This window comes from Citrus sinensis, chromosome 7 (genome assembly GCF_022201045.2).
Source record: "Citrus sinensis cultivar Valencia sweet orange chromosome 7, DVS_A1.0, whole genome shotgun sequence".
NCBI classification, from domain to species: domain Eukaryota; kingdom Viridiplantae; phylum Streptophyta; class Magnoliopsida; order Sapindales; family Rutaceae; genus Citrus; species Citrus sinensis.
In genome coordinates, this window is record NC_068562.1 from 17889527 (window position 1) to 17901825 (window position 12299).

At 28.9% G+C, this 12299-nt stretch overlaps 1 protein-coding gene across 2 annotated transcripts in view; it reads left to right on the top strand.

The window, feature by feature from the left end:
* The first annotated feature begins 7911 nt into the window (after positions 1-7911).
* LOC102610644 (beta-amyrin synthase-like) overlaps positions 7912-12299 on the top strand; it is a 98217-nt gene continuing 93829 nt past the window's right edge. The window contains exons 1-9 of one of the 2 annotated variants that reach the window (XM_052444738.1): positions 8288-8453; positions 8554-8643; positions 8742-8939; positions 9059-9143; positions 9901-10067; positions 10316-10504; positions 10613-10726; positions 11664-11783; positions 11870-11992. In XM_052444738.1, coding sequence (XP_052300698.1) covers positions 8787-8939; positions 9059-9143; positions 9901-10067; positions 10316-10504; positions 10613-10726; positions 11664-11783; positions 11870-11992 — 951 coding nt within the window. In that variant the 5' untranslated portion in view covers positions 8288-8453; positions 8554-8643; positions 8742-8786. Of the gene's footprint in view, positions 8102-8287; positions 8454-8553; positions 8644-8741; positions 8940-9058; positions 9144-9900; positions 10068-10315; positions 10505-10612; positions 10727-11663; positions 11784-11869; positions 11993-12299 lie in introns of those variants that run through there. The other variant, XM_052444739.1, reaches the window with a different exon arrangement.

Here is a 12299-nt window from a genome sequence, read left to right on the forward strand (position 1 = left end):
AACATATAAAAAAAGTAAAAGCCAAAAAGAAAAATAAAATAAATTCAAAAATTAAATTGCATAAACAAAAAAAGAAAGACCAGAAATTATTATCTCAAAGTGTAGATTCTTTTTTTTTAATTTTAAAAATTACCAACCAATTAAACGATTAATTCATATTAATGGGCCTTGTAATTTTTAAAGTCAATATTCCTTGTATTGAGTCCAAATTAGGTCAAAAGAAATCCAGTTGTGGTAAGAAAGTTCAAGTTATAGGTCCGAATTTGAGATTTATGGGAAATTTTGGCAAGGGACCTATTCAAAATTTGTTGTGGTTTGTGGTCAAACTATAATTATGAGAAGAATGAGCCAAAAATGAGATTTTTTTTTGGGGTACAACTGAAATTATGAAAGATGTAGGGATAAAAGAGAATTTAAGAAAAGAAAAGGGGGATAAAAGAAAATTTACACAAAAAGTAAAAATAAAAGGAAAAATAAAACAAAACAAATACCTCTCCCCGGCAACGGCATCAAAAACTTGACACGATTTAAAAGTAATTTCTAACTCGCAAGTATAAGAGTGTCTTGTTATATTATAACTCGGTGAGTCCGAGGTCGATCCACAAAAAAATGATTTAATTTATTTATTTATTTAAGTTTATCAAAAAAATAAAAATAAAAATAAAAATATGCAATTTAATTTAAGAAAAACTATGAAATTGAATTAGTTAGGGCTATGGATCCACTCCTAGTAATAAATACAATTTAACAAATTTTTATTTTATTTCCCAAAAGATTAATTGTATAAATTAAAATAATTTTCCCATTAATTTTATTATGGATTAAGAACTTAATGTGCCAAAACTCAACTTGTTTACAATAAGTCAAAATACCATTTTACCATACTCTATACTAAGATATTAAGAATTCATTGTGCCAAACTCCCATGTTCATCTACAATAAATCAAAATGTCAAAATATAAAATATGGATAAAATAAAATAAAAAATAATTTAATTTGTACAATTAAAAATAGAATTTGATTAAATCATATTTTTTTACTAAGAGTTTCACTTTCCTCTAACTATGAATATTTAGCTAAGCATTTTTGAAATAAAGGAAATTATTAAAATTGAAAACACATAATTAAAAAATGGAATTTGAAAATTGAAATAAAACTAATTTTATTTATTGAAAATATATTACAAAAAGAAATGAGAAGAAGAATTTGGGGGAAAGAAGATAAGAGAATGTGTGTAGACTTGTGTTCCCCCGCCCCCCTCTATTTATACTAATACATGGTAAATCAACACCATACAAATAAATAAATCTAATTACATCTTAGCCTTACATTTGTCCCACTAATAAAATATAAACGTAACTTAATCCATTCAAGTATATCCAACACATTCCACTAACAATTACCATGCCTAATATGATAAAGGTTTATAATTTTATAATTACCACATTTACCATGGTAAAAACTCAAACTTTTACAACAAAAGTCTCGGATCCTCCTCAACAATGACATAATTTCTTGAACTTCCGGAATCCAAATTTAACATCTGCACATTTGTATGGAGTCTCAAATTGCATGAAATTATTATTTTTACCTAATAAACACACAAAAATACACAAAATCAAATATTTAGAAAAATAATTAGAAATTCACAATATGTTACACAATTACAAATATAAATTACATTAATAGCACAAAATAACATTTTTACCCCTTAATAAATATACAATTTTTAACACTAATCATCTTTAATAATATTTTGTGGTTTGTGTTAACTATCTCCAATATAATTACCTTCTCATTTATTCAGTTCAACAATCAATTAAGTAAGAAATCTTCTCAAATCAAAAAAATATAGCTTGCGCTCTTCAATTGTTCTTGAGAATAGTTGTTTGATTAATCAAAGTCTCTGACAAAACTGTATTAGAGTCAGTAATTAATAATTAACATAACAGTGTAGTATATCAAATCGAAGAGCTCGATGAAAGGCATAAGACACCATAAAAATTAACTTGATCAAAATTGGAAATGCCCACACTTACTGTTGGAAGTTTTTGCCTTGAAATTGAGTCGACTCACCGAGTTAAACCAAATTGAACCAAGGTGAACCATGCTAAATCGATCAGAACTGAGATAAACTGAGTCAGAGCCAATTCAAGTGAACCAAACCAATCCATTAACTGCTGACCATCAGCATTGACCATTAACAAATATTTGTATTTTTGGTTCGAGTCCCTCCCTAGGTTTTTTAACATTCTAGATCCATCAGTGCAATCAAATTTTTTAAATTTTAACTTTATAAAGTGTTATGGCAAATAGTGACATGGCATCATTTCAAGTTACATCACTAAAGGGAAGTAACATCGACAGTTGGAGTATTATAATGAAGGCCCTCCTTGGAGCTCATGATTTTTGGAAAGTCACTGAAAAAGGCTACAACGAGCTAGAAGATGAGACTTCTTTAGTTCAACACCAGAAGGATAGTTTAAAAGATTCAAGAATGAGAGACAAAAAGGCTCTTTCCGTCATTTATCAAGCATTGTATGATAACGGATTTGAGAAGATTTCAAGTGCAAATTGAGCCAAGGAAGCATGGGAGAAGCTTCAAACCTCTTATAAGGGAGAAGCTTCAAACCTGTTATAAGGGGGAAGAGAAAGTGAAAGGGTGCTAAGGGGGAAGAGAAAGTGAAAGGGTGCATCTCAAAGCTCAAAGAAATGAGTTTGAGTCGTTGCATGTAAAAGAAGCCGAATCCATTTCTGATCATTTTTCAAAAGCTCTAGTCATTTCAAATCAATTAAAAAGAAATGGTTAAAAGATAGAAGATGTAAGAATTATAGAAAAAAGTACTTTGCTAATACATATTATTTTAAATAATTATATTTATTTGTTTCATCTATTACATATATTTAAAATTTTAAATATTTAAAGTTCATATTTTGAAGTTTAATTTCATTAAAATAAAATTAAAAAATAAATTGAAAATATCCATATATAATATTATAAAATATAAAATCCAAACTTTTTAAATCTAAATAAAAAAACTTGGCCTAGTTGTTCAAAAAATATGTCTAGGCCAAATTTGGGCATTGTTATATCTGAGTCAGACATAAGTTTTTGCCATCCTTACCTGTGAGGGCACACGGGCTGGCATGACAAGGTCGCAAAGATTGGTGCCTTGTGCTATGCCTAAATAGAGTGTTAATATTTGAACTTCTAAATTTGTCCAAATAACCCCCACTAATCACTTACATTTTAATACCTATTTTATCTCATATAAAGTTACTAAAAAAATAAATATCTTTTAAGCATACCCAAATATAAATCTATTTTTATAAATCCCAATTTCTATTCGTAAATGATTATCACTTCTTAAATATATTTATTTATTACTTTTACAATTAAAGAAAATAGTTTCCAGCACTCCTTAATCTATCATAAGTGATTTGGTATTCAATTCGACGTGGATTAAAGATAAAGCCCTTAAAATAAAGAGACAAACCCGTGACTGTAACTCCATTTCCCAAAAACTAGTTCAAATTCACGATCCCTCAGCAACTGTCAGAACGCAATGAATGACCCTGTTTTTCTTGCCTATGTAGAGATGAAGATATTTATCTCAATAGCAGCAACTGTGGCTAGCACAACAGGATCTACATACAAAGCAGCCCCATCTAGCCCAAATGATATTGCCAATTCCATCAATAATTGCTTGTCTAATTGCAACAATTGTATTAGTTACCAAAGACTTCTTCGAACTCCCGTCGCCACCATTGTCAACTCTCTAATTCAATCAACTCGGACTCATTCCCCAATATATTGATTCTATATTATGCCTAAAAACTAGCATAATTTTCTTCAACTAGAACATGGAAACCACCTATGAAATTAGCATTCACTGAAACAAAATTCTGAGTGAATGCCAACTCAGAACAGTTAAGGAAATCGTTCCATAGTTCTCAAAGTTAACGAGTAAATTCTTCAAGTTTTATATGATGGGGGTGCATGAAAAACGTTAAAAATTATAATAACAGGTGCAGATTCAGAATTTTAAAGTACTCCGGGCTAATTTTTTTTTATAAAAAATAATATTGTAAAGTGAACATAAAATTTTATAAAAAAAATAAAGTACACATAATAAGATGAGGACATTAGAAATCTTACACCAAATAATAATTACTTTAAAAAATAATTTTATAAAAATCAAAAATAAAAATGTAATTCAAAACAAAAATATAACTAAAATTGTATTTTTCGCTGCTTCAAATAATGGAATTCATCAATTATGAATTCTGAATCAATAGTATCTGACCACTTGGTAGCTACTATTGAGGTTTTTAGCCACAACTTTATTCTCTAAAACTTGTTGTGAAGATTGTGCATTCATTCTTTTAACAATATGTTTAAATGGATCCTTTAAATTGCTCCATCTACTTTGGCAAAGAATGAAAGGAGAGTTTTCCTTGGGTCGGATTTGTTGGACATTATAACCTATAAATTACCATAACATGAAACTACAGAAGAATTAATAAATTAATTAATAATTACAAGCTTAATTAGCATGCTTAAATAAATTAAACAATTCAATTTTGTTCATCTTTTCCATTTTAAAAAAATATAATTAGTGAAAAAATAACAATAATAAATCAACTTAAACTAACAAATCACAAAACTAATTTAAAAAAGCCAATCAAACATTCAAAATAATAAATTAAAATAATATGTAAAATAAATCAATAAAATATATCTAAGAAAAATAAATAATTTATGCAAGTTCTAAAAGTATAGTAACATACCAATAGAAAAATGTACAAATTGCCAAGAAATTGGAAGATATGAATGGATGATGAATTATGATTTGTGAAGCAGGGAAGGTGAATTGATGAAGAATGAAGAATTGTGAAGGGTTTGGAATTTTTTTGTTTTTTTCTAATGGTGTCGGTGGAAGTAAAGGAAAAGTAATAATGATATATTTTTGTTTGGGCAAAAGTTCGTTCTATCAGATTAGTACTCATTTAGTCTCTATATTTTTAAAAATACCTCAAAACATCCCTAGTGTTAAATTATTGATACCGTGCCATTACTTTTTGTTCCTTTTGACTTGTTTTTACAATATTATCCTCTTACAATAATGCTTCTTTTTTTCTTAACTTTAATTAAAAGAAAAATTAAATTACTAATTTCACCCCAAAAATAAATATAGAAATAAAAAATATATTTTATTTTTTTTGGAACACTCTGCAGAGTAGCTAATATATTAATTTTTTTATTAATATCCAAAAAAAATTGATAGTTTAATTTTTTTAACAATATTAATTTGTTTGGACATACATGAACTTCCACAAAGATGAATATATATTATTTTTATTTTTATTTTATTTTTTGAGATTACTTTATTTTATCTTTTATTATTGTCCCACAAAAAAGAAACATTATTTAAGAGGATAATATTATAAAAGTAAGCCAAAAGAAATAAAAAGTAATAGCATGGATGTCAATAGCTTAACGGTAGGGATATGTTGAGGTATTTTTAAAAATATAGGGACTAAACAAGCACTAACCTCATAATGTAGGGACTAAACGAGTTTTTACTCTTTTTGTTTTTCTAATGGTGTCGGTGGAAGTAAAGGAAAAGTAATAATGATGGATGGTATTTTGTAATAAACAATTGATGGTATTTTCGTAATTAATAATTAATGGCATTTTCATAATTTTAATCAAATTAATTGACTTTTTTTCTTACACCGGGCTGCAGCCTGGTATAGCCCACTAACAAATCCGCCCCTGAATAAGGATAAGATGGGTGTTAGATAAGATATATTAAGAAAGAATAATTGTTTTAAAATTTACAATGGGGTTAAGTGAGAAATGTGGGCTGGTTGAGGTCAAATATCATTACTCACTTGAATATTGGCTAGCAGCCCGGCATAACTGATTTCACCTTTTCTTTTGAAATTTTGGTTCTTGTTTTTATAAAAAAAAATATATATATAGAGTGATGTTACTAGCACCCCTCTATTTCTCTTATAAAACACCTCTCATTTTGTTTTTACAAGTTTATTGAGTAATTATTGTTTGGTCCTCATATTTTGACTTAAGTGTTCTTTTAGTCCCTATATTTAAAAAATACCTCAAGACACCCTTACTATTAAATATATTACTCTCGTACCCTTACTTTTTTCTTTTCTTTTACAAAAATTTTCTTGCAACAATATTTTTGAGGATGTTAATGATAATTTATCAAATTAGCCTTACAAGTATTAGAAAAATTCACCCAAATTTTTATATTTCTATTTTATTTTTATGATCAATTTGGTAAATTAATTTTCTATAAAATAATTATTAGTAAGATTGTTGGAAGGATATTAAACATTGTTTTAAGTTGGTTAATATAAATTTATTTATAAATAATTATTTGCAAGATTGTTGCATGGATAAAAAAAATACTAGTTCTTTTCATGTTGCTATTTATTGGTTACTTTGCTAATAATTAATTTTTGGTTAATTTACTGAAATTAACTTTTTCAAAGATAAATTAATTAATGTCAGAATATTATTGTAAGGATATTACTGTAAAAACAAAGAAAAATTAAGGTTAAGAATGTAACATATTTAACTTGAAGGATATTTTGAGGTATTTTTTAAAATATAAGGGTTAAATAGACACTTAAGTCAAAACATAGAAACTAAGCGAGCATTTATTTGTTTAATACATCAATTTACTACTTTTATATTAATTTACTTATTTTACGTTTCATTTACAAGTCTTATACTTTATTTACATAGTTTATATTTTATTTTACACCTAATATTGATTCTCAAGTTTAATGTTACATTTATAAATTTTTATTTTGTTTATCAGTGATATACTAATAAACCACTCCTTTATTAATTTACTTGTTTTATATTTTTTTTATAAACCTTATATTCTATCTACATAATTTGTATTATATTTTATAATTAATATTGATTTATAAGTTTTATATTTTATTCTTTCTGGAAAAACCATATAATGAATACAATAAACGATTTAGATTTCAGAGTCAAGATATTGTCGACTGTTTTCGTAATCGATATGAATTGCGTAGGAATGATAGTTCCAAAAAAGTTATGTTTAAGAAGTACAATTGTTATATCTCCAGCCGGATCCAAAATAATTAATAATGGACAGTGGAGTCGTTTTCCAGAGTTATTGTCCACCTAACAAATTTTGGTGTAATCTAGCAAATTCTTTCAAATTTTGTCATATTTACCATCTCAAGCCGTTCACATGGGCCTTATCAGATTTTTTATTTGGGAGAGTAATGGGACCAACGTCCTTTATGTGATCCAGTCCCATTAACCGTCATCGCTCGGCCGTAGAAATTCAGAAACAATTAATAATTTTCCTGTCCGACCCCAAAATCAATAAAGATGTCTTGCCTGTAATATGCATTTTCGTGGTATATAATTGTTTTGTATATTAATTATTATCATGATTCTATAAGTATCTATGTTATTGTAGAAAAATAATCTATTGAACATCTCTCTCCATTATATTGTGACTATATGGACATATGATATGATTTTATAATAATATATGAATGGTATTAAAATGATAGATTAACTAGATAACGGCATATTATTATAAGGTGAACAGCATCACTTAATAGATTATTATATTACAATATACAAGTTTGTAATGTAGTTTTGTGGTATGTTAAATAAAGAGACAACTACTAACTACTTTGTGGTGACATCACCAAAACATTTATTTTATAGAGACAAGGTCATAATTGAGTTCCAAACCAGAGTATAATAAATGACTAGATAAAAAGTTTCTTGATTTCATTCTCATTAATTTTGTAGGCCATCCTCAGTTTGAGAAGGACTTATAAAGAGCCTAGGACGGGTGAAAATGGTACCTGAATGATAATTATAAGCGTACGTGAAGGACAATCATTTCTTTAATTGTGTTCTTGAGAATTAAGAAGCATAATGTGGAGGCTTAAGATTGGAGATCATAGGACAAAAAATGATCCATATATATTCAGCACAAACAACCATGTCGGTAGGCAAATTTGGGAATTTGATCCTGATGCAGACTCCCCTGAGGAGCTAGCTGAGGTTGAGGGGGCTCGTTTGAATTACTTCAATAACCGCTTCAATGTTAAAAATTCTTCTAACCTCATCTGGCAAATTCAGGTAATTTGTGTAATCCACGAACACTAAGATGTTTTTTCCAATTCGATTAACAGAACATACATAATTTGTTTGCCAATTAATTACAGGTTTTAAGAGAGAAGAAATTCAAACAAACAATTCCGTAGTCAAAATTGCTGACCATGGAGAGGAGATAACACTTGAAACTGCCACAGGCGCATTGCGGAGGGCAGTTCACATATTTTCAGCCTTGCAATCTAGCCATGGCCACTGGCCTGCTGATAATTCTGGCCCCTTGTTTTATAACACCCCATTTGTAATTATCTTTAATTCATAATTCTCACAAATTTACAATCAAAGTACTTTTTTATTCATTCGACTATTAGTCTAGATTTTAAATTTTTGAAAATGTGCAGGTTATTTATTTATACATTACGGGGTATCTTAACAGTGTACTCTCTAGTGAACATCGCAAAGAAATGCTTCGTTACACATACAATCATCAGGTACTTAAAAATTAAATCATTGATTGTTGTACCCTGTTTAAATTCTCATGCACATTGACTAATTTTGAATTGCAATATTATGTGCATTATATAAACAGAATGAAGATGGGGGATGAGGATTACACGTTGAGGGGCACAGCACAATGTTTGGTACTGTTTTTAACTACATTTGCATGCGTTTACTGGGAGAAGGACCCGACGGTGGCGAGAACAACGCTTGTGCAAGAGCTCGAAAGTGGATTCTTGATCGCGGGGGAGCAATGGGCGTAACATCTTGGGGAAAGACTTGGCTTTCAGTATAATCCATCACTCTTCCTGCTAAATTATATATATAGTTTTAATCCATTGAAATCTTGATTATAAGCAACAATATTCATAAAATGAAATGATTTTGTTTTTTTTATTTATCTAATAGATTCTTGGTGTTTATGATTGGTCTGGATGCAACCCAATGCCTCCAGAATTTTGGAAAATTCCTTCCTTTTTACCTATCAGTCCAGGTTAGTTCATAGAACTTGTAAAATCATTATAAGCATCATTCATTATTGTTGTCAGTTAAATTTTCGGGCTTCCACTTTGTAAAGTATAAATTTTCAATTGTTCACCAGAAATTTGTTGCTGTAAAGGTTTTAATTTGTTCACCGGCCCATGCTAAGTTTATAAATTGCACCAGTTTTTCATATTTCCTTTAATAATGTTAAAGCATCTCAATAAAATGACATTTTGCTCTTGAAGTGTAGCATAATAACGGGTGAAATTTTGATACTTTTTAGCAATCATTGAGGTAAAAAAATATGATAGCTATTGGATAAAAAATTGATTTTTTTGACAAATAATAACATATTAAATGTCTAAATTACTGTTGTGACATCATCCAAAGCTAATTTGTATTGGTGACAAGGACCCAACAGGATATAATTTGAAAACAATGGATGGACTGCTGAACAAATTTAAATTTTTAGGGTATTTCAAAAGATTGAGTAAACGATTAATATTTTCTTTATCGGAAAATGATTGTTAGAGCATTGAATGAGCAAGGGTGAATAAGTAATTAAATAGTCGAAACATTAATTTGGGGGCTAACCTTAATTATGAGCATAAATAAACGGGTTAAATAAATAGTTATTATTGGTTTGAAGTTCAATTTTAATTTCAAATTTCAAATTGATGTTGCTATATCTCTGTTTAAGTTAAGTTCTAAAATATGCTATGAGTTCAATTCTTACTCTGAATTTTCATTTTGTTTCAATATTACAGGAAAATTGAATTGCTACTGTCGGGTGACATACATGCCTATGTCATATTTGTATGGAAAAAGATTTGTCGGTCCAATCACACCACTTATTTTACAGCTGAGAGAAGAGATTTACACTCAACCTTACACTGACATTGATTGGAGTAAAATGCGACATTTCTGTGCAAAGGTTCTTGCATTAAATTGATTTTAAATTGATTTCACCTTATTTTACCTGATTTTTTTTTTATTTTCCCCTTTGTTTTTTAATCATTCTTCGAGTTAATCTGTCAAAGTGTTCGGTAAACACTTGTAACTTGACCTCGTAGTACAACTGTCAAAAATACACCCTTTAACCTCAGTCGTTGGAATGAATGGTCATGCATTGAGAGACTTTATCGATTGATGGAATGATTATGAAAGCATTTTTCTTTGCAGGAGGATATCTTCTTTCCGCATACTACCGTTCAAAACTTGCTTTGGGATACTCTTTATAATGTAGTTGAGCCCATTCTTAATCGTTGGCCTCTTAACAAATTGCGAGAGAAGTCTCTAGAAATAGCGATGAATCACATTCATTATGAAGATGAGGCCAGTCGGTACATGACTATTGAATGTGTTGAAAAGGTAATTGAATTAAAGTAATAAGATAAGATGGCAATATGCGTATTATCAGCTATACATTTATATTTTCCAGACTCGTATATGTTAATTGATACATGCTTGATCGACCAGCCATTGAATATGCTCTGTTGTTGGATCGAAGATCCTAACAGCGATTATTTTAAGAAGCATCTTCCTAGGATCGGGGAGTATTTATGGGTTGGAGAAGATGGAATGAAGGTGCAGGTTCGTGTAAGTTCGTCCTGCATTAATTATATTATAAGCATGCACACATACTTTTAGCATTTTTCTTTAGATTGTATTTTAAAATCTTGAAGAAAAAAAGCTGTACTTTGGTAGATATTATTGTGGGAATCCTCAACTTATTAATTAACATACTCACGATTGGAATGCACACTATTATTCCAAATGATAGAGATTAGGGTAAATAGGACAGTGTGGACTAGTCCGTACGTAATAGAGGGAAAAATCTCAATTTAGATAAACAATAATTCTTGGAATAAGAATATAAATTTGAAAAATCCTTAACTCAAGAATTAGTTTTTGAATATTAGTTAGATCCATTAACTTTTATAATCTGATCACTCTAACCATAGATGTAGAACAGTACTAATGCGCATTTCAATACAATTAATTTCATGTAATCAGATATTTTTTCTTCTTTTTAAAACTTGTGATGTAATGCATGACATCTTAAAATGGGCAATTGATAATCACTTTCTAGTAAGATAATTCTTCATTTTAAAATTAAGATTTGGACTAAGACGAGAATAGCTAATAAATTATATCTTACGATTTTTCGTACAGATTCAAGATTTTACAATATTGTGAAAATCGTTTATAATTTTGTCAAACCTAAATTCACACGAAAATTCATGTGAATGTCCTCATCCGAGCACAACTTTACTTATAAGAAAATTTTTAATAGGAAATCTTTTAATTTAATAAAATAAAGGTAAACTAAAATATAAGAAATTTAATGTAATATATTTTATTTTTAGTATATTAAAATTTGTAAAAGGAAACCCTCTCTAGAAGAGTCTACATATAAGTATCTAATATCTAGCTTAACCCTGCATTTAATTGGTGAACCTCCGCACTAGAGAGTTTTCAATATTTTAATCGTTGTGAGTTGAAAAGTTATTGTTAACAATGAATGGAGAGTTTCGGTAGTCAAACATGGGATTGTGCTTTTGCCGTTCAAGCTTTGCTTGCTTGCACTCTCACTGACGAAATTGGTCCAATACTTATGAAAGCACATGACTTCCTTAAAATATGTCAGGTTAATTTTCCTTTTTATATATATATATATAAAACACACTTATCAATTTTTTATGTTGTTTCAAACATGTGCATGCATTTTGGCAGGTCACTAATAATCCTCCAGGAGATTTTAAAAGCATGTTTCGTCACATGTCAAAAGGAGCATGGACATTTTCCAATAAAGATCATGGATGGCCAGTTTCTGATTATACTGCAGAAGCCTTACTGGTAATTAAAGATAATTGAAATGTTCATTATTTTTGTTGCGGAAGCGCAGGTTTAGCAATTACATATACTATGGTTGCTGTGACTTCTGAAAAAATATAAATGTGGTGATAAATAAATGTAAAGAAAATAAAACACAATAATTTACATGGTTCGGTGTAATGCTTATGTCCACAGGTAAAGATTGAAAGATAATTTTATTAATAAATGAGAATTTACAAAAGTGGAAAAAGCTCTTAAAACCCACAACTCCAATACATCTAATTGTATGATCACTAGAACACTCAAGTGAAAGCTCTCTTAAATCTCT